This window comes from Vanessa cardui, chromosome 27 (assembly GCF_905220365.1).
Source record: "Vanessa cardui chromosome 27, ilVanCard2.1, whole genome shotgun sequence".
Classification (NCBI taxonomy): domain Eukaryota; kingdom Metazoa; phylum Arthropoda; class Insecta; order Lepidoptera; family Nymphalidae; genus Vanessa; species Vanessa cardui.
The window spans coordinates 2,420,137-2,444,681 of NC_061149.1; the positions used below are offsets into that span (position 1 = coordinate 2,420,137).

The 24,545-nt window shown below is 31.6% G+C and overlaps 1 protein-coding gene across 1 annotated transcript; it reads left to right on the top strand.

The window, feature by feature from the left end:
- Window positions 1–23,809, top strand: LOC124541164 (pro-neuropeptide Y-like). Its single transcript, XM_047119026.1, has 3 exons — window positions 1–100; window positions 21,824–21,995; window positions 23,179–23,809. Exons 2-3 carry the CDS (start codon window positions 21,829–21,831, stop codon window positions 23,291–23,293), a joined length of 282 nt encoding a protein of 93 aa, XP_046974982.1. The 5' UTR covers window positions 1–100; window positions 21,824–21,828; the 3' UTR covers window positions 23,294–23,809.
- Window positions 23,810–24,545: the final 736 nt, after the last annotated feature.

A 24,545-nucleotide genomic window follows, 5' to 3' on the forward strand; every position in this document is an offset into this window, starting at 1 on the left:
GCCGCGAGCGTAACTACGGCTCACTCTTACTTCAGTTATCGTAGACATAACTCCGCGAAAACCATTAAAAAGTTAATTAACGAGTTCCCTTTGAATACAGGTAAGATTTTGACGGCTTAATAAACGTTTAGAAATATTATATGTAGAATAACTTGACGAAAAGTTTTAATGTCGATTGTTATATGCATTCATTTATTTCGTGTTTGTAAGCTATAATTAACTGTGTTATTTTATTAATATGATTATTTTAATAATTTTTTTTGGTATAGGATTTAATAATTAATATTGTATAAAAATATTATAATTTAAAAAATACGAATAATATTTATAATCTACTCAAAAAAGATTCCGTCTAAAATTTTATGTATTTTAAAATTTACACCTTCAAACTACTGTTTAAAAAATATTAAAAAAAATCGTTTAAATATTTTAAATCAAAAATTAGACAACTTTCAAAGGTTTTTCGTTCCGGTGATATTTTTAATTTATAATACAACAAATAAAACAAATTTTGACTATTTATTTAAAATTTAATCAAATAATTATAAATTAATATAACCAACAAACTACAACATTTAACTGCAATTTATTCAAATTAAAAAAAAAAAAACATAAACGTCAACTTGATTTTATAAATTTAAAAAAAACATTATTTAATGTTATTTTTAATAAGTGATTATTAGCCAACTTCATAGAGGAAGAAGTTCTGAATTAAAATGTTATCTTTATTTTTATGTCATTTTGGGCATAAATGACATTTTTTTTTGAAATAATTTCATTTAGGCGCCATATATGTACATTTCTCATTGATCTGATTATGAGTATAGGAGACAGTAAAACTAATTAAATGCCAATGTCGAGCGTAAATATTTATTGCTATATTATTACTATACGTTTCATTTTTAATATTCTTGATTTTATAATCAAAATCGAAATAGGTATTCTTTATTCAAATAGGTTTTTGCAAGCACTTTTGTATATTTTATTCATTTTCAGTCATTTTACAGAATTATTAATAAATATAAATGTGTAATAATAACATTATTAATAATTACGTTGGATCCGAATTAAATTTATAATATTGCTTTTCTGTCTAGTCGAAGATCGTGAAACTAATAATATTTAAAAAAAAAAAAAAACATTACTACAATCGTAGTTCTGCAGAGCTGGGTGGTACCGTGGATACACATATATCAGTATTTTCTACTGCTAAAATTATTAATAATTCGAATATTAAGGACAGTCTTAAGAGTGACATTTAGTTCTAATTATAAATTACAAGAAAAATAAAATCTTAGATTTTCATAAACATTTAAAATTGCTAAGTTATTTTTTAAGTTTAGTTAAACACGCCACTTTTAAAGTTGCTTGTAGATGTGCAAGGGTTATTTTAAACTACATTTGATAGAAAAATGTCTATTATATACATATATATCTAAATAGTCAAATATTGTTTTTTGATTTAGCAATAGCAATATAGATGCTAGGTATGTATCATATAAGACATTAAAATAACTTTTATCTACCAAGTAAAGCACATAATTTAATGAAATCATATTTTATGAATATAAAACCTTTTTTTATTATTTCTTACACAAAACGGGATAATAATGCTTAATAATAATTAATGTTCGTATTTTCAACTAAGCATAAATCATTCGTGGTAATGCTGAAATAAAATCACGAAGATAAAAAAAAAAAACAAACAAAAAAGAAAACATTTTTATGTTGTCTGTGGACATTTGATAAGAATAAAAAAAGTTAATATATTAAATAATAATAATAATAATAATAATGTTGTCTTTCCAATGAGTATTATGTAATACAATAAAGTAATGTACTCACATAAATAATTTCGATATAGGTACATGACATTTTTTTTTCCAATAAGTATTAAGTAATACAGTTAAACCCACTACCCTTATAAATAATTACCATATAGGTATAACATTTTTGAAGAGCATTTAGCCAAATTTACAACGAGTTTTATATAATATTGTGAAAAAGTCAGCAGGGGCTAAATAACAATATACCATACAAAACTTAATTCTCTTATTAATAGAATCTATTGGAAAAGTTTTAAATCCACTCTACTTATATTTGACAAATTATTTATAACAGTTGGATCTAGGAGTAAAATAAAGTAACAGCCTGGAAATTACCCACTGCTGGGCTAAGGCCTCCTCTTCCATTAAGGAGAGGGTTTGGAACATATTCCACCACGCTGTTCCAATGCGGGTTGGTGAAATGCACATGTGGCAGAATTTCGATGAAATTAGACACATGCAGGTTACTTCACGATGTTTTTCCTTCACCGCTGAGCACGCTGATTCATGTGCTTAATTTGTGTTTATAATTCATCTCGTGCTCGCCGGTGAAGGAAAACATCGTGAGGTAACCTGCATGTGTCTAATTTCATCGAAATTCTGCCACATGTGCATTCCACCAACCTTCTCCTCAAAGGGAGAGGAGGCCTTTAGCCCAGCAGTGGGAATTTACAGGCTGCTGTTGTTGTTCTAACCATTGGGCCATCTCAGCTCAATCGAGATCTTGGAGTACCAGTGAAAAAACCTTTATTAAAGGTATAACACCTGTATATTGTCCTCACTGGTGCCAGAGGGCTGGTTCTTTTTAGTTCAAAGGATCAGAATTGCGATTCAAGGCGGTAAAACTGCATTCACACTACACGCGTTTAAGATTCATAGAGTAACTATTTTTAATTTACATTTCTATAAAATTAAGGCTTTAATGTTAATAATTAATAAGCTAAACTGTGAGATACTTGAAGTATCAATAAAATCTTTGTAATAAAACAATCTGCCCCGTAAGTCTCAATATATTTGATCGATAAACTCGAAAACTATACGAGCAATTCACGAAGAAGGTTTTATTGTGTAATTCATTATGGTTTTGTGTTGATTGAAATATCACGTCAGAGGAAATCATTCTAAATGATAGCTTACCGTACCAATCGATACTATCTATATCTATTCCTTAGACATTTTCTGCCTCGCATAACCACATTGTGGAACCAGCTTCCGCCGGCGGTTTTTCCGAACCGATACGACATGGGAACCTTCAAGAAAAGAGCGTACTCCTTTCTTAAAGGCCGGCAACGCACCTGCAAGCCCCCTGGTGTTGCAGGTGTCCATGGGCGGTGGTAGTCACTTTCCATCAGGTGAGCCTCCTGCTCGTTTGCCACCTATCACATAAAAAATGTATCTATACTAATATTATAAATGTGAAAGTAACTCTGTCTGTCTGTCGCTCTTTCAAGACCGAACCGATGAACCGAACTTGATAAAATTTGGTGTGAAGAAAACTTTAAATCCAAAGAAGGACATAGGCTACCTTTTTTGCCTAACACATGACAACTAATAGTTATATATATACATATAGTCATAATTTCCACACGAAGCGGTCATTATAAAAATGTCGGTTAAGTCAAGTGAGGGCCACAGCGATAAAACTCAGGCCCCTTTAATCCCAAGTTAGACACCCAAGCACTCAATATATGACTAAAAACGATACTGAATTCCTGTTGTTTAACATAAGTTATTTTAATGCAAAATTATTAATTGTATCGGTAGTAATTTCCGTGCCCCGGAAAGTATGTGAGGGGGTCGCGATGTATCGAAACTCGAATTTGGCGTGCCATCGAATTATAAAATAAATATTGTATATTTTATATCTTGTAGCAGGTAGGCAGACTGGCATGTGATCACCACTGCTCATGGATATTGGTATTAGGGAGCCCTAGTCGTCCGGATAAAGCCGGACATAGTTAGGCCTTTTCATTGCATTTCCGCTGCGGTCAAAACAGTCGATTCCCAGCTTGTCCGGCTTTTGTTAGAATTTTTAGATTTCATATATTTATTCGCAATTTAGATGCATTCGATTTTATATATATTTCACTAGAATTTAGCAATTTTTATGATAATAATAAGAAATGCTTTTTTCACGTACAAATTTTCTATCGTACTTAATACTTAGACACAAAATCCTCATTAATGTAGAATATCCGGCCTTTATACGAAAATATCCAGCCAAACTAGCTGGCCTGTCCAGCTGTTAGATTTGTCGATCTGGCAAACCTAGGTACAGTAAGATATATTAACCATTCTCTACAGCGCTAATGAGCCACCAAACTTAGAAACTAATGTGTCTTGTATTTGCTGTTAATTATCCTTCAAACCGGGGCACAATAATACTAATTATTGCTGTTTAGCGGTAGAGTATGTCAAGATACGAGGCATCACGACACATAATAGATGCCATAAATAAGTTTAAATATAATATTTAATTGGCTATCAAGGGGCAAATCGAAGCGGCGCAACAGCCCCCTAATCAAGGGGCACAAAGTTACCATCAAGTATTCTGAGCTTATTTTTGTATCTATTAGTGAACTATATGCCCTGAGTTTTCTGGTCTTCGTTTAGTATTACTTGTTTTCTTGAAAAAACTATAACAAGACGGAACAGAACAGATCTTTTACGTTTGGCAGCAGGTATACTAAGTAAATTAAACCAAAATATCTGGTGTAGGAAGTTGTCACAAGATTTGAGTAAAGCGAATGTTATGAAATTAAAGCTATAAAATAATGTTGAGTACGCAATTATTTTTATTACTTTTTAGTGAATATTTATTCGTTTTAAAATAGTGTTTTGTTTGAAGTCGGTTTTTCTTTTTGTTAATTTTTTTATTTATTTTACAAAATCCCTATTGTATAAAGATGGGGTATCTTTATACAATAGGGATTGAAGACTTCAATGATCTAACAATTAATGAATGAAAATAAACTATGTTACTTTTTTTGACTAGTAATTGCATTTGGAAAATTATCTCATATTTGTAATATTTATACCTCAGATAGCAGTAATTAAATATTACAACAGCCTTAATAGAAACCAAGATATACCAAGTGCCCTAAGTGAAGGAATTTACCTCTTAGACCGAACTAAATATTAGTGCTCAACTCAATACTAGCATTTAAAGAGTTTATAAAAAACTATATTAATAAATAAACCTTATTAATTATTAAAATAGTACTTTAAAAAAAGGCTGGATTTAGGCTCGGGTTCCATCATAGGATACTAATTATTGTAAAGTAAATCTGTTCTTTTGAAAAAAGAAACTATGCGAGTTTCTTACTGTTTCGTCTCGCCGGAGGCTGCTTTCCGAAACGGTGGTAGTATTTAATTATTATTGACGATTCATAAACGATTCATTGTGATGTTTACTTGAATAAAATCGATTTGATTTGCTTCACTGCTGGCTAAATAATAGCATAGACGCTTACACCCAAATTGGTGGTAGGGCTTTTTGCACCTGTCTCGGAAGATGACTTCATTATTTGATAACATTGATGATGACAGCAAAGAGTTATGTTCGCAATAATAAGTATTGCTGTTTGGAACAGTGAGTGAGCCAGTGTATCATCACAAGGGATATAACATCTTAGCTGACAAGGTGCATTGGTTTTTTGTGAGGAATGTTTATTATCACTACATAGTATAAAACAAAGTCGCTTTCTCTGTCCCTATATCCCTATGTATGCTAAAATCTTTAAAACTACGCAACGGATTTTGAAGCGGTTTTTTTTTTAATAGATAGAGCGATTCGAGAGGAAGATTTTTGTATATACATTGACAATATAGTAAAGAAACACTGATCATTTTATAAGTTTGTAATGTTATGTCGTAAATAAAAAAAATCTGTAGTATATTTAATATCAGTATTGAACCCGTGCGAAGGCGGGGCGGATCGCTAGTTTCATATAACCCCGTGCTTTTGAACGATGTTGACCACTTATCATCAGGTAGTTAGCCTGCCTATTACATAAAAATGTTAACGTGTTTAAGTGTGTTTAACAAGCTCGGGATAACAAATCTAAACACGCTATAGTGTAGTGTCGCTTGGTGACAGAATAGCTGATAAGATAGCTGTATCTAATTTAGCACAAAGCTCCCCAAACATTAATAGTAATTGTTAATTAATGAGTCACGTGTACAGTGACATATCTCTCGAAAAAGTTCCGAATTTAGAAATCGTCTAATCGTCTCTGTAATCTTTAATTCTATACTAATATTGGACCAGTGGTTAGAACGCGTGTATCTTAACCGATGATTGCGGGTTCACACCAAAGCACCACTGCATATTCATGTGCTTAATTCGTGTTTATACTTCATCTCGTGCTCCACCGTAAAGGAAAACATCGTGAGGAAACCTGCATGTGTCTATTTTCAACGAAATTATGCCAGGTATACCACCAACCAGCATTGGAACTGCGTGGTGCAATATGTTCCAAACCATCTCCTCAAAGGGAGAAGAGGTCTTAGCATAGCATTGGGAAATTTACAGGCTGTTGTTGTTTTTTTGTATACTAATATTATCAATTTGAAAGAAACACTGTCAGTCTGGTTGTAGCTTTTTCACTACCAAACCACTGAACCGATTTTGATGAAATTTGATATGAAACAAAATTGAATTCCAAAAAAGAACATAGGCTACTTTTTTGCCTAACTCATAACAACCAACTAGTCTTATCTAAATATTCTATGAAATTAGACACATTCAGTTTTCTTCAAGAATTTTTTTTTACGGGCAAGCGCGAGATAAATAGAGACACTAAATAATAAAACCATACTTCGTAACATATAACACTGATGTTGGTCACTTGGTGGTAGGGCTTTGTGCAAGCCCGGCTGGGTAGGTACCACCCACTCATCAGTTATTTTACCGCCAAACAACAGTGTAACTACAGGCACAAGAGATATAACAACTTAGTTCCCAAGGTTGAAGGCGCATTGACGATGTAAGGATTAGTTAATATTTCTTACAGTTTCATTGTCTATGGGTGTTGGTGCCCACATACCTTCAGGTAGCCCATATACTCATATCATACAGATATTAACATATTAAATAATAATTTTCAAATATTTGAATACAAATACAATATAATTAATTTTATCGCTTTTATGGTTATTTTAAGCAAATGATAATTTTATCTTAACAGTCATGGTTTTGAAATGAATTATTAAAATTTTAATAGTGGATGTTATTCCAGACCCTTCTTCGGTCGGATGACCAAAGCATTCGAATATTATTATAGAGAATGAATGATTTTATATACAATCCAAATATATTGGGAAACATATCGGTAACATACTAATTTATATATTTAATTATAATTATTTATAATGTAAATTGAAATAGCTTGAAAAATGAGGAGAATTTATAAAAATAAATGTTGGGTCATTCTTAATAATACATTTTTTTTCATATATTTGTTAAGTGAGAGATCGTAAATATCTCAATTACTTTTGTTATCCAAAGGATTCCTTAGAAAAGGCTTAGGGCTTATTCTAAGCTGTGTAACAAGAGTCAATTTCAATACAAACTAAAAATTTACCAATTCAAGCATCATTAGATTTGTAAGAACTAAAAAATCATTTTTGGGTCGTACTTTTACAACCATTGTCAATTAAAACATCAAAGCCAAGACAAACGTTATGAAAAAAAATATGTTAAAAAAAATTAATCATTATATGAATAAGCTGCAATTTGAAGAACTAAAGTTGTTTATAACTTTAGTTCTTAAAATTGCAGTCGATAATTATTGTAATTTTTAATCTGTCACAATAAAAATTAAATTATTAGTTTCAGTAAATTCAAATTAAGAAAAATATGCGAAAAAATGTTTGCATATCTAAAAATATAATTCCCCAATTAACATTACATTTTGTATCTGTTTAACAATTACTTTTTTTTTAACCTCTGTCTTAAAGTATGACATTTGTGAAGAGTTTTTGGCTTTCGCCAATGATCAAGAGGCACTCGTAGAATGCTAATTTGGATTCTGTTTTTAAACTCTTATTAAATAAATGCTTTTTGCTTTTTTTTAATTCACAATTTTTATCAACGTATTTTTACGATCATGACAGTTAAAATTTTACTTCATTGTATATACTAGCGACCCGCTCCTTCTTCGCTCGCTTGCAAAGCTGATACTAAATGTACTAAAGAATTTGTTTATTTACGACATCACATTAAAAACTTCTAAAATGATCAGTGTTTCGTTACAATATTGTCCATGTATTTTATACAAAACCTTCCTCTCGAATCACTCAATCTATTAAAGAAAACTACATCAAAATCAGCTGCGTAAAGGAACACGAATATTCCTTTAAAAGTTTATTCATCAATTTAAAAGCTGTATAAGGATCCTTATTGTACAGGTATGAAGTCAGGAAGGGTAGCTAGTGCATAAGGTTAGAGAATCGATCTGATTGGTTATTTTAATATCACACAATTAAAAAATACATCCGTTCTATTAGAATAGCACTTTTGAGATAGATTGTTCATTCAAATCAAATCAAAATAAACTTTATTCAAGTAGGCTTTTACAAGCACTTTTGAATCGTCATTTTACAATTAAGTGAAGCTACCACCGAGAAGAACCGGCAAGAAACTCAGTAGTTGCTCTTTTTTAACATTTAAAAAGTACACAGTCATGTTAGTTCAATACAATTATTTAAATTAATATATCCTGCTTGGAAGTCAACAGGTATTAACTCCACGCTTTTTTATCATGTATAAAATCTTGTATCGAATAATAAGTAATTCATTGACGAACTCCGTGGTCGAGCAGTGTCTATACCGGTTTTCATAGGTACTCCACTCAAAAGTTCTTTGGTTTTCTACGTTGTCTTGGGTCTGGGTGCTTGTGGTACCTTCGTTACTTCTAATTTTCCATAACACAAGTGCTTTAGCTATTTAAATTGACATTAGAGTAATGTATGTGATTTTGTCCAATATTTGATTATTTTATTATAACTTTTTTATATGCAAGATAGTTAAAATGATTCAAAAATTATTCAGCGAAATATTAGTGTATAATTTGATATATAAAAAATATTTAATACATTTATTAACACAAGAATTAATAATATTAAATGCTTAAATATATACAAGTATGAACTAAAACTAGTTACTGTATAAATCTTGACCGCGTGCAATGGTGGCAAGAATGCTAGCAGCATTTCCCCGTTGAATCGCAATTCCGATCCTCTGGGCAAAAAACGAACCAGCCCTCCTGTCACCAGTGGAGGCAATGAGGCGAGGTGTTATACTTTTGATGAAGCTTTTTGCACCACTACTCCAAGGGCCAAGCGTTTCGACAACAACTGGAACAGAACACAGCGGTGTTCCCAGCCGGAGACCAATCGATATGCAAAAACATTAATTACCTAAAAGTGTCCCAAGATTTTTAGAGGGTAATGAATTCAACCAGTGACTTGACTCTAGATGATAACGCTAGAAGCTTGGTACGCTCTTGATTATATACTACAATTATAAATATTTATTAGTAAAGGAAGAGGGTAGTATTTAGTTTATTTTGTAATCGATTCAACGATCAACGATCAACTCCGAAATTACAGAACCGATTTTGATGATACTTCAACATTAGAAATGAAGTTTTGCAGGAGTAACATAGGGTTTTATTTTATTTCAGTAATATTAAGGTGTTCCTACTTATTACAAAAAGAAGTTAAAATTGTTGTGATTGCGAGCTTTTACCCGTCGCTTTTGCCGAGTGATACCATTTTTTCTCACTTAGGTATTTCATGTCCTTATTGTTTGATGTTTTTTTACCTTACCTGTATAAATAATAATCATAGTGAAAGTGGAAGCGTACTAAGTTGGGAACATATCCTGTTATTTTTTAATTAAAACAAGTAAAATAACTTAGTCTTTATTTTCTTATAAAGTACATACGTCGGCTAATCATGGTCACAGAGTACACAGTTCACATGTTACAGTCCTAAGGAAAAGAAATTTGACATAACAGATAACGAATGCCAAATAGAACGAAAGGGTCGAAATTTAAATAATACAACGCTTTTACTTGGTGGAAGTTCTTTGTGCAAGCCCGTATGGGTAGGTATCACCCACTCATAAGTTATTCCATCTCCAAATAACAGTACTCAGTATTGTTGTGTTCCGGTTTGAAGGGTGAGTGAGCCAGTGTAACTACAGGCACAAGGGACATAACATCTTAGTTCCCAAAGTTTGTGGCACATTGACGACGTAAGGAATAGTTAATATTTCTTACAGCTTCATCGTCTATGGGTGATGGTTACTACTTGCCATCAGGTGGCCCATATGCTCGTCCGCCAACCTATACCGTGAAAAAAAAAACAACAAAAACTTTACACTTCTGAGTGAAGAAGTGAAGTGAAAAATATCACGCACTAGTCTGACTAAGAACATGAATACACGACTGGATGATGTACCCTGCGTTTGGTACCCTTTACAAGAACATAATACACTTTGTTAACCCAACACCGTTAGACAGAGAAACCATACGTTCAGAAATTAATTAATATGAACGCGGTTTTAGAAAAGGTTTTAGGTTATTTGTTACAAATCAAAATTAAAATATTAAAATTAATACAATGACGAGATGGCCCAAGGGTTAGAACGTTAAATCTTAACCGATGATTACGGGTTCAAACCCAGACAAAACAGAATTTTCATGTGCTCAAAATGTGTTTATAATTCATCTCGAGCTTGACGGTGAAAGAAAAGATCGTGAGGAAACCTGTATGTGTCTAATGTTAAGTAAATACTATGTGAATCCACCAAACTGCATTAGAGCAGCGAGGAATATGCTCCTAACCTTCTTCTCAAAGGGAGAGGTCTTAGCCCAACAGTGGGAAAATAACAGGCTGTTAGTATAGCTATACTATAAAATTAGAATATCATTCTTTATGGCACACGATAAACAAAAAACAAAAAAAAGAAGGTAAAATACAAAAAAAAGAATTAAAAAAAAAAACAAAAGAAGTACGTTAAAAGTGTTGTACAACGGGCGGACCTATGGCTTGTTAGCCATCTCTTCCAGACAACCCAATCAAAGGGAGATTTCAAAACCATCGGCGTAGGCGGTGCTGTCATAAACTTACATACAAATTACATATAATACTTATTCTTTATTAAGTAAGGTCATAAAAGCACTTTTGAATCGTCGTGTTACACTATCGATGCTAATGTGTTGCCTGCGACATTGTTCGCGTGGAAATTGAATATACTTACATATTACCTAAAATATTACATTAATTAAATACCCCTTTTTATACCACATTGGTGTGTATTAGCTTTAGGGTAAAATAGCCATAAATCCTTAAATACGTAACTACTGTTTATGTAATTTCATGTTTCTGACTTACAAAATGACAAAGTTACATACAAACTTATTTTATTCAGATTTACATCAAATTTCGTTGTGAAGATAATTTGAGTCCCCGCTAAGAACATAGATAACATATTTTTACTAACCTCTTGAGAGTTTAAACATATATTTAATAAAGGCTTGTATGCTATAGGTAATATACAAATAGATTTATATACTACAATTATTTACTTGGTGGTAGGGCTTTGTGCAAGCCCGTCTGGGTAGGTACCACCCACTCATCAGATATTCTACCGCCAAACAACAGTACGCAGTATTGTTGTGTTCCGGTTCCGGAGCCAGTGTAACTATAGGCACAAGGGACATAGCATCTTAGTTCCTAAGGTTGGTGGCGCATTGACGATGTAATGAATAGTTAAGATTTCTTACAGCGTCATTGTTTATGGGTGATGATGACCATCAGGTGGCCCATATGCTCGTCAACCTATTCCATAAAAATTTATATAGCCCACGTATAAAGCCACGGGTTCAGCTAATACGTAATAAATCAAAATTTACATTTAACTTTTTATTTTCTGTTGAAAAATGACTTGCATGAATTTCACAAAGATTGCTTTTAAAAATAAACAAAGACATTATATAGGGGTACAATTCAAGTTATTTTTTTCTTTCAAAACGAGCTAATGCCTTTTATTTATTTAATTTAAAAGATTGAAGTTCTTTTGTCGTTAAATATACGCATTGTTGGGATATAAAGAGTTGAAAGATTAAAATTTATCGTATTAAATTCTCAGAATAACATTAGATGTTGATAATTCACCTCTATTTAATGTAATTTTATTTATTATATAAGAGAGATAACAAATATAACACATCTTAAAATAAGGTCGAAGGGTTTTTTTATGTAAAAGGTAAATTTTCCATATGACGGTAAGTGGCCATCACCGCCCATAGATATTAACTCTTTAGGGAATATAACCTAACAGTTTGTAAATGTCCCATCGTTGGGCTAAGGCCAACTTCCTTTGAGGAAGAGTTTTGGAGCTTATTCCACCTTGATGCTCCAATGTGAGTTGGTTACACATGTGGCAGAATATCGTTGAAATTAGACACATGTAGGTTTCCTCACAATATTTTTCTTCACCACCGATTACGAGATGAATTATAAACATAAATTAAGCTCATATAACATTCAACAGTGCTTATGTGAGCTTAGCTAGTGAGGTAAGCTTTCATTCTTTAAGCAAAAATGCTTCAAAAATTGTTAGCAAAGATGTTATGTTCTTTAGGCCTGTAGTTACACTAGCTCAGTCACTTTTTAAACCGGATCATCACAATACTACTTTTTACTCTTTGGCGGTAGAATATCTGATGAGTAGGTACGTACTTAAAAAGGCACAAAGCCCTTCCATCGAGTAAACACATTAAATCTTAAGCTATCACCATCAATTTTGCTTCATTATTGTTTACTAGCTACCCGCCCCGTCTTCACACGGGTGCAATACACGAACTAAATATAGGTGCTACAAAATTTGTTTGTTTACGTCATCACATTAGAAACTTCTAAATTTAGGCGAGTTTCTTAACTATATGCTCCATGTATTATATACAAAAATCTTCCTCTCGAATCACACTTTAAAGATTTAAGCATACATAAAGATAGACGGCAGTCATGTCATGATAATGATTATTATAGTTATATGTTAACGAAATCAGAATGTGTCGAATGATTCCATCACGTGTGTGTGCAAACCCACAGTCGAGGATCATGGCGGAATTACTTCCTTTTAATTTTGGGAGGAGAATGATTATTCTATGTCGAATAGTAAGAAAATCGCTTTACTGTATGTATATTTATTGTACATATATTTTTATGTACATAACACAATCTTTACGTAGTATAAAACAAAGTCGCTTTTAAATAATAATAAATGGACTGATATATATTTAATAAATGAACTCAATAAAGAGTTACAATTATAATTACAATATAAGCATATTTACGGGAACTTCTACATTCTTAGCCTAAAAAAATAATCTTTTTATGTTTGTTTTTTAATCTTAAAGTTAATATATACACTTATAACCATGTAATGTCGGGATAGGTAGCTAGTATATATAAAATAATATCTAAATAAACAAACCAGTCTTGTCGCTTTCTAGAAAAAATCCTCAATCAATATTAAGGAGACTTAAATATAGAAATAAGCGTGGTATGATTAATCTTAAACGTTGATTATAAATAAACTGAAAGCTTTCAAAAGAAATTATAAACTTTCATTGCACGCAAAGGACATGTTACCGGCGCTATATTGCTCACGTACCTCGTTATAGTGTTGCCAGCCGTGAAAACAATATCCAACGCGGTTAGAATTCCTTTGACTGGCAACACTTGTGCTGTATTTAAAATTCAAACTACGAATTAGCTTTGACATTTTGATTTTGTTAATTAACGGCGAATAATTTTGAATAATTATTATATGTAATATGATATTTATATTTGGAAAAGCTGAAGTTACATGGTATCCGAATAAAGATGGATATATCATTTTTCCTTGTTTAATTTAGATTTATATTTAATGTAATGCCGAAAATAAAATTGTTGAAATAAATAAGACGTGTTTTTGGTAGTAACTAGTAGAAGCCCGCGGGTTCGCTTGCCTTAGTGTTGGTTGTCATGTGTAAGGCAAAAAAAAGGCTATGTCCATTCTTGGAGTTCAAGTTTGCTTCATACCTAATTTCATGAAAATCGGTTCAGCGGTTTGGTCGTGAAAGAGCGATAGACAAACAGAGCTACGTTCACATTTTGTAGCCATAATAAATAAGCAATTCGATTTGCTATGTAAAACTAGATACTACTTTCGTGATGTTTTAATCAAAGTATAAATATTTTCTGTTGCGTCACAGTATATTTACAACAATATATTATAATATAATTAATACAACTAACAGATATTGATACCGCTCGTTTAGTTTATTTTGGTTATTTTCACAGTATTGTGTCATATGGCATATTACTTTGGGGTAACGCTACAGATATTTAATCTGTCTTTATTTTACAAAAGAGCAATCCGGTCTATTTATAATCTAGGAGCTAGAGACTCTCTTCGGGATGTTTTTAACAGAGTAGGAATACTCACTGTTGCGTCGCAATATATTTTCAACAATGTTATGTATATTCACAGTAACATTGATCACTTTTTTAACAAAATCAGTGATAATCATTGTATCTGCAAGAGATGTAAGGATAAGCTTATAACGCCTGGTTTCCGACTCCTCAATAAATAAATCCTTCTTGGGGCAAGATATCCGTTTCTGTAACAAAATTCCGCAGACATTGGTAATTTTCCCAATTCATAAATTATTCTAAAATACATACTATTCAATACTGGACTATATAGATGATAGAAATGTGTGGAGTTAATAATAGGTTGGGGAAAAAGTTTCTTCGTATTTTAGATGAAAATTCAAAAAGTTTTTTTTATAGTTTATTTACATTTGACTAAAGTATGTAGGTGCCATTTTGTTCCATAACTTTTTGCCATCTTGTTGGTAGTGACATGATCCCATTGCTGTAAAAATTTTGGGGCTTCTGATCGAAAAACTGCGACAAGTGGTTTTGGCAGTCCTCTCGTGATGTTAACCTGACACTGCCTAAGGAATTCTGCAGAGACCGAAACAGATGAAAATCTGAAGGTGCAAGGTCAGGACTATACGGCGGATGCATTAATACCTCCCAGCCAAACTCTCGTAATTTTTGTTGAGTGGCTAAAGATGTGTGAGGTCTAGCGTTGTCATGGTGAAAAACCACACCCCTTCTGTTGATCAATTCTGGCCGCTTTCTCTCAATTTCTTGCTTCAATCTCATCAATTGTTCGGAATACAGTTCTGAATCGATGGTCCTGCTGGGCGGTAACAGCTAATAATGAATGATGCCCTACCAATCCCACCATACACACAGCATTACCTTGTTGCGAGTTAATCCGGGTTTTGCCACAGTCTGTGAAGCTTGACCGGCCTTTGATCACGATCTTTTTCGCACGTTCTTGTCGTATGTGATCCACTTTTCATCACCAGTTATCAGCTTCTTCAAAAATGGTTCGGTTTCATTACGTTGTAATAAATAATCACAAATGAGTACACGGTTCATTAGGTTTCTTTTAGTGAGTTCATGAGGCACCCATATATCGAGCTTTTTTGTGTACCGAGCTTTATTCAAATGAGTCAAAACCGTTTTGTGGTCAATTGCCAGTTCTTCAGCTACATCGTAACTACTAATATGCCGATCTTGCTCCACTTTTTCAAAAATGGCATCAATTTTGTCCGTAACAGGGCGAGCAGAGCGAGATGCATCTTTGATATCAAAATTTCCGGCTTGAAAATGCTTAAACCAAACTTGCGCTACTCTCACAGATACTGCATTAGGTCCATAAACATCACAAATTTTCTTCGCGGCTTGAGTTGCATTTTTACCTTTTTTATAGTAAAATTTTAAAATGTATCGAATTTCTTCTTTAGATTCACTCATTTTAACAACAACAAAAGCAAATGAAAATCACACAAATTCCTAATTTGAATTTGGAAGTGCCTTCTTTAAAATTAAAACTTTTTAATGATACCAAAACCAGCCAGATACAAATGGTATAGCCAAAGAGATTTTATTACAAGTTCATACATACTATATGCGAAAAGACTTTTTCCCCAACCTAATACTTGTGGAATTCTAGGCGGGATATATTATATAGATACATGCATAATTATATATTAATAATTATGGCTTACATGACTTTGCATTTTTAATGATGATAAAGAGTAAATACTGTTTCTTCACCATGAAATATACATTTCAAACCAGTGGTAAGTTTACATAGTTTCTGCAATGACGATTCAAAAATTTTTGTAAAAGCTTATTGGAATAAATTATATTTTGACTTTAACAAACATTTAATTTCTAGTTATAGTATAGTATTGTCTAGTTATAAAATTAACCTTTCAAATTAAAACAAACATCTTGATACTGGACAAAGTTCAAATCGCACATACAAGTTTTATGAACATTTGTAAAACACGAACTTTCTCTAAATACCACTTCCCACACGTGGGCAAAGTCTCCCATTCATGAAAAGGTTAAGCCCTAAAGCTTAAATCCTATTTAACTTAACAATCACGCGAGCCTTCAAAAACACTCCGTGATCTCTAATTAATTGTCTAAATCGTTAATTACAATTTACAAGTATCGTAAAAGATTAAACGGTTTAAGTAATGGATAACAAACAGTGCTTTTACGTCTTACGTTCGAAATACGTAAAATGTTACGATTGTATAAATAGTCTGTGGAATTTAAGTTTTTTTTATATGCCTGTAAATTTTAGTATAGTTTAACTGACATTACTGTACCCTTCACATGTACGTAAATATTATGATATGCCCAAAGGTTGATTGGAAGAGATCTCTGCTTAGCGATAAGGACAAATATTGCAGCTTATGCAACTTTTGTGTAGCAAAATTGTAATTTTTAGATTTAAGTTTTGGTGCAATAAAGAGTTAATAATAATAAATAAATAAAAGGAAGTATACAAAAAAATACTATTTTTTTAAAAGATTAAGTTGTATAAATTACATTTTTTTACCTTTGCCTGTTTGTAGGTTTTAAAAAAAACTAAATATCCTTCAGCTGAAAAATGATTGTGATTAAAATAAACTCAGATTTTCATCAATCCAGCACACATTACATTTACATACTCAATCACATTGTAATTTACAATTATAATTATAAAACATATAATAAACTATTTTTAACCATCAATGGTTCTATTTTTAACTTTTAATTAAAAGGAATACCTATTAACGAGTGTGCGTAATCATCCCTACGGATGCTGTATTGAAGATCATTGAAGGGATAAATGAACTAGGCATTTAAGATTAAACGCCAACCCATTGATCGTCACGGGCATTGTTTGATTTTAGTTACCATGATAAGGATATTTTTCTCCATGTTTTTTCTTTAATTAATAAAAACAGGACACCAAAATAATAAAGTTGGGTCATTTCTAAATTATATATATCTTAATATATTAATAGTAAACAATTCTTTTCATTCATACAGTACCCAAATCACTACATAGTATAAAACAAAGTCGCTTTCTCTGTCCCTATATCTTTAAATCTACGCAACGGATTTTGATGCGGTTTTTTTTAATAGATAGTGTGATTCAAGGGGAAGGTTTTCGTATATAATACGCGCACAATATAGTAAAGAAACCTTGATAAATTTAGACGTTTCTAATGTGATGTCGTAAATAAAAAAGTCTGTAGTAGATTTATCAGCTTTGCACCCGAGGGAAACCGGGGATGGTCGCTAGTTAATAGACTATTTGACAATACGACAAATAAAGTGTCAATTATTGTAATCATTATATATATTGACTTTAAAAATGGTTATTTACTAACGAAACTTGAAAATAATACTTGATTTATTCAAAAATCTATAAATAAAAATGCATTTTTTAAAACGATTGTCACGTGACACAGAACGCTCCCGATTGGCCGGGCTTATGATGAAGTCACTTGTACCAATACGTACCACAGATTAAAATACAGGCAAGTGACATCACCGACCTCATTGCAACGCCATATTGTCTAAGTAGCGTTCACGCGCTATTTAAATATGGAATTTTTAATATGATATTTTTAGGCATATTTGTACTAGAAATAAAAAAATCAACTTTTACTGGGTTCCTTAACCTCTACTAAATAATATAAAATGGATTTTAAAAACCAGTCAAATAGCCTATTATAAAATCGTATCGTTCGTTTAAACGAAGTTTACATTTACTATTACAGCAATGTAAGTCCTATCACGATGTGTTTAATAAAGATATAGATAAAATTATAAATACTTCAAATAGATGAATCAGAAAAGTCTACCCTTTTATGACATTTTAAAATCAGGATTTATTGAGCAAATTACATTGTTAACACAAAGTGACCGCCATGTTTGTTTTGCTCTCATTAACTCACAAGATATTTATGGCATGAAAGGTAAACTAATTTGCTTGATGCGTTTACATTTCGTAGTGAGTGCTTTGTGCATTGTAAACTTATTCAGAATATGAAAATATTTCGAAAAATTGTATAATCTAATGCGCTAAAGATTTTGACGTTTATTTTTTTAATAATTTTCCTATGACAATGAATACAATTTATGCTGCCAATTTAGGTTTCATAGGAAATTTATGAAACAATTTTTTTTTTCAAAATATTCTTTATTCATATAGGCTTTTACAAGAACTTTTGAATTATCATCTAAATATATTAAGTGAAGCTACCACTGGTTTGGAGATAAGAGTAGATTCTACTGAGAAGAACCAGCAAGTAACTCAGTAGTTACCCTTTAGTTTAGTTAGTTTGTTAATACAATTTAAAGTGCTTTATAATTATATATTATAACAAAAAATATAAGTATATTTTGCATTTTTTACATTTTATATTACATTTTTTTAAATCAGTTACAAAAATATTTGTCATAAATTACAGTACAATACTCAGTTTTATTAAATGTTTATACTTATTATTTCTCTATTGCGTGGCTTTTAGAAGTGTAAGACTTTTTAATCTGCATTTCATATATATAATTCAATTAATTATAATCACTATTGAGTTATTTATCTTTTTTAACTACTAAATACCTTACATGCGTAATTACTATCAGAGATTGCTCCTGCATTGCTGAAAAACCTGCAAGGAACTAAACTACCATTTAAAAAACCTAAATTTACTTAAGTAACTAATCGTATCTATGATTAAATTAAAATGAAGAACAATGAAAATTAATCTACAAAATATAAATAACTTGAAATTTTTCATATAAATAATTGCAACCTATAAATATTTTTTCCAATAAATCGCATTCAGCTAATATAGCTGGTGCGCCATTATTGCCTCGTAAATCAGTTCATAATATAAGATAGTTTACCTTTTAGAAAATATTGTTTGCCTTTTTTTTCTATTTTGTTCATCGATCGTCAAATATTTTTATTCTGTTACGAAATTAAATTTCAACATGATCGCTGCTTTTAACTTTTTTTTTAATTTAATAAAAGCCATATCAACCGATGTATGCAGGTTCAAACCCAGGCAAACAACACAATATATAAATGCTTAATTTGTGTTTATAATTCATCTCGTGCTCGGCGGAGAAGAAAAACCTCGTGAAGAAAACTGCATGTGTCTAATTTCATCGAAATTCTGCCACATGTGTATTCCACCAACGCGCATTGGAAGAGCGTGGTGGAATATGTTCCAAGCCTTCTCCTTAATGGGAGAGGAGGCCTTAGCCCAACAGTGGGAAATTTTCAGGTTGTAACTTTACTTTTTAATTTGATACTTGTACTGACACAAAGGTGCTTCGAAAAAGGTTTGATATTGTGACTAAATAAAAAATATTTATTTTTATTTAAACACACTTTCTAGGGCGGGAAATATCTCAGATAATTTTTTAATGAAATTAAATTTGGAAATCATAATTCAAAGTGTACTAATATAGAATTAGTTAATCGAATTGTCTTCGTGTTTTAATATTCATGATTTATGATTAAAACGGTCTCTTGTCTAACATTACCATAAAAGATTCCCGATATTAATGAGAGATTGTACGGAATGATTATTTATTTGAATTTGACTTTGTATTTTTAAATGTTGAAAAAGAGTAACTGCTTAATTTCTTGCGGGTACTTCTAGGTAGCATATGTATTCGTTATTTACTTGTAGTTATCTGCAGTTATTATTTAGCTTCGATTTTACTTTTTTCGCCATTTAACAATCTTTAAAAAAATTGTAAACGGCGATTCAAAAGTGCTTGTAAAAGTCTTCTCGAATTAAGTATATGGATTTGAATTGATTAATAAACTCATAGTAATAAATTAATAAATATGAGACAACATCACATACATTACTCTGATCCCAATGTAGTACCTAAAGCATTTGTGTTATGGAAAATTAGAAGTAACGAGTAAGTTACTCCTTATTATATCAGTTATCTGCCAGTGAAAGTCCTGTCAAAATCGGTCCAGCCGTTCCAGAGATTACCCGGAACAAGCAGACATACAGACAAAAATTGTAAAAAATTTATGCATGCAAATGCATATGCATTGAGTAAAAATATATTTAATATTACAAACAGACACTCCAATTTTGTTATATGTATAGATTATCTATAAAGTTGCGCTGAAATGTCCAATGAAAATGAATGGGAAAAGGATGGTTTTCACCAATGACTTAATATAACAAAAGCTGCTTACTATCGTCATAATATAAAAATAGCTGATATGGTCCATTGATTAGAGGATTTGAGATGGTCCGTTGGTTTGAACGAGTGCATCTTGACCGATGATTGCGGGTTTAAACCCAAGCAAGCACCACTATATATATGTGCTGAATTTCTGTTTATAATTCATCTCGTGCTCAGCGGCGAAGGAAAACCTCGTGAGGAAACCTGCATGTGTCTAATTTCATCGAAATTCTGCCACATGTGCATTCCACCAACCCGCATTGGAACAGCGTGGTGGAATATGTTCCAAACCCTCTCCTTAATGGAAGAGGAGGCCTTAGCCCATCAGTGGGAAATTTACAGGCTGTTACAATATAAAAATAATATATATTGACATAAAAAATGACGTCTTCTTAATAACCGATTCAGGTCTCGTATCGATTATCCAATTAAAAACTAATATAGGGATTTCAACTCTCTGATATCGATAAGGAACATCGATAAATACTCTAAGTCTCCACTTACTACGAATTTACTAACTTTTTTATCGTAAATAAGCAATCGTAAACGTAGTATTAAAAAAATATATTTTTAAGATTTTTAAGGCTGTCTGGCTGAATACTGAATGCTATACAACAACAAACAACAACAACAGCCTGTAAATTTCCCACTGCTGGACTAAGGCCTCCGCTCCCTTTGAGGAGAAGGTTAGAAACATATTCCACAAAGTTGTCCCAATACGGATTGGAACAGCGTATCATACTATATTTCTGCCACATGTAATAAACATGTGGCAGAATTTCAATGTATTTAGCGTAAAATTGAAAACTTAAAAAAACAAGTCAATATTATCTTGGTGTAGTTACGACAGACACTTGTGAAATGTCATACTTTAGAGTGCGTATACTCCTGCCAATAGTTGGCATGTTATTTTGACGTGGTCTCCGCTTTTATAGTCTCTCTAGACACACATATAAATAATCTAAGATATTGTTTACATACTCTTGTGTCGATTGTAATAGTAATAATAAACAAACAAAACAAACAACAACCTGTAAATTCCCACAGCTGGGCTAAAGGCCTCCTCTCCCTTTGAGGAGAAGGCTTGGAACATATTCCACCACGCTGTTCTAATGCGGGTTGGTGGAATGCACATGTGACAGAATTTACATGAAATTTGTCACATGCAGGTTTCCTCACGATGTTTTCCTTCACCGCTGAGCATTGTAATAATAATGAGTTTTTGACTAAAAAAAATTACAAAAATAATATTGTATGTGTTTAACAGATTACTGCAGATTATGAGAAATTAAATAAAATTTTAAGTGTTATTAAAATATTTTAAATGTTTTTTTACACAGCAACGATGCGCGCCCTCATGTCCGCCATTTTGCTGCTGTCCGCCATCTTGTTGTGCGCGTCGCAAGCTCAGTACCCGCGACCGCGTCGTCCCGAACGATTCGACACCGCAGAACAAATCTCCAACTATTTAAAGGAGTTACAGGAATATTACTCTGTTCATGGTAGAGGACGGTAAGATCACTTTAGTAGCAACAATAATAATCAATAAGTTTTGCTCAAGACAAAGTGTTGTCTACTGGTCTTTTAACACCATAGACAAATGGGTCACACTAAGTCGACCCAAGAGGTTTTATAATTGCCTTTCTAATCTGATTAGAGTATAACTAGGTATTTCCGATATGACATATAAAATAGCACGATGGTTTTAATATATTTTGTGATGAATCTTTGAGGAACTTTCGAGGATTTTTCTTATTAATCCCAGCTATTAAATCGTCAGACATTGTATCCGATTTGAAATGTCATTCACACCACCTCGATTTCTACCAATCCACAGCATAATTATCGGTTTTTAAGGTTATCTTTCTTGTGCAAATAATTTTTAGATTCCAGATTTCGCTGCGATTTCAAGCCGATATAACTTTAAAAAAAGAGCCTCTTCCTTTAAAATTCAACAACTTTTCAATATTGCATGTCCATAGTGGTTAATCAATGAAACTCAATTATTTTACCATAGAATATTAAATATTAGACTACTTTTAGAGTATATGTAAGCAAAGAAATTCGATGTTATTTACACCTTTGAAGAAAGATCACCTCTAATTTTACCCATATGAGTTTTTAAACTTGAATGATTTATACCACTTAATACCAAGCTGCCATGTATTATGAAGGCATCAACATTAAAACCAACAAAATACAGTTTACGTAAAGCACATATTTTCTAAGCTATTGTACAATAGATAAGCTATTCGTTACCTATTTCAAACAAGATTTAAAATCTTTATGTTAAACTGTTCGACATTGGTCATACAAATTTAAAGTCCCACACTGGGCGCCACTTTTTCATTCAACTAATTAATAAAGATGGCTATAAAAAATCATTATTCAATTTCATATTTTAGTTATAATGATTGTAATTAAGCCTTTATCCTAGACCATATATCTTTCACGTTTTACTTATATAAAACAGTTCAGCTTTTCGATACTAGATGGCATACTTACACTAAGAGTTTTTACTAAAAGATTTATACAATCCCTGATAGATGGTATAAATTTTTTTTTCTTTTGTTTCATTTAATTTTGGAATATCATCAATTACATTTAAAAATATATGTACATTTTTATGTGTGCAGATTACGTCCATTTGAAAGCCACACATACATACATTGATTTATATAAATTCTTTTTACAGGTACGGAAAAAGACAAATGCACATAGCCGATGCGTCTGTGATCTTCAGGGAAATGCCATTCTTCGAAAACAATATGAACGAAGACGCCATGTTTAAAAACCTCGGATACAAGTAAAATAACAACATTTCCCGCCAATGACTATCAGACAACGACCCAGACGGTCATAGTGTTATTTTATCTGTGACTTAAAAAAAAACAATTGAAATGTAAATATTTATTTGAATCCTATTAGAAAAATAATAAATTAGCCAAAAAATATGCCAAACTATATAATAAGCTCCTAACTTTTGATTTTCAATTGTCTTTCATTATTTTATCTGTTTAAATAATAACTCAACGATCTAGTCAAACGAATGTATATCCGTCTATATTCTAGTCAATTACCGTTCCTTTTTAATTGAATCCTAGTAATATTTTCAGGCTGGGTGAAAATTATTATTAGGATTTTGACACTTGACTGTTTAATCATTATTTTTATTATGTTTATTATTACGTTAATGGTGTAGTTAATAAAGCATTATAACCTAAAATGGAGTTTCTTAATTCATTTGTTTTATTACAATATTTCTGGCAAATCAATTCTTTAAACAAAGATGGCGGCTGATTAAAATTATATTTCAGACCATCGTTTAATTTTTTTAATAATACTATGCATAATACTATATGAATGAAATATGTATATTTTATACTTTAAAAAAATAGGTATCTGTTTAATTTTTTTTTAATCTTGACATTATATAACTTATTGGAGGCAACGATCAATCTTCTTAGAGTCTATGTACATTTTAATATTATCAAAAATAAATAAGTTATTAGTTAAGTGAGTATCGTTTCAAATACGGGTGTTCCGTACCTTGCTTTTTCCGATCTAATGATGAATAAATAAATACATGAAGAAAGAATGGCTTTACATCATTGCCTTTTTCTAGCTAAAAAAGGGGTTTTGGACAGGCTTAATGAATTAGCCAGAATCGTTTTGTACCAGCTAGTAAACAATAGCTAGTAAATAAGTTTTCTTAAGTATGATATACAGACGAAGCTACACTATTAAATTTACATATCATATTTATTAAAATAAGTATCTGCTACTAACAGTTTTTCGGAAATTTCAATTTCTGTAGTTAATAGAAAGAGTAGAATTGTTTAGATTTCACCCCGTAGTAAGGAATACAAGTCATGTATCCGTACTTCAGAGGACACAATATGTAAATTACATTTATCACTAAAATATTTACAGTCATCATCGAAAACGAGATGCTTTTTACATTATAGGTAGACTGACGAAAATCGAAATGACCCATTTCTGGAAAGTCACTGTCCATAGTAATTTGTACTTTAAGAAATATTAGACATTTTTAACTTTACC

What these genes read in the sequence shown, in the direction of transcription:
- LOC124541164 (XM_047119026.1), top strand. Translation starts at nt 21,829, where the DNA reads ATGCGCGCCCTCATGTCCGCCATTTTGCTGCTGTCCGCCATCTTGTTG. An exon ending in TCTGTTCATGGTAGAGGACG is followed by an intron (nt 21,996 to 23,178) that starts GTAAGATCACTT and finishes TTCTTTTTACAG; the next exon opens with GTACGGAAAAAGACAAATGC.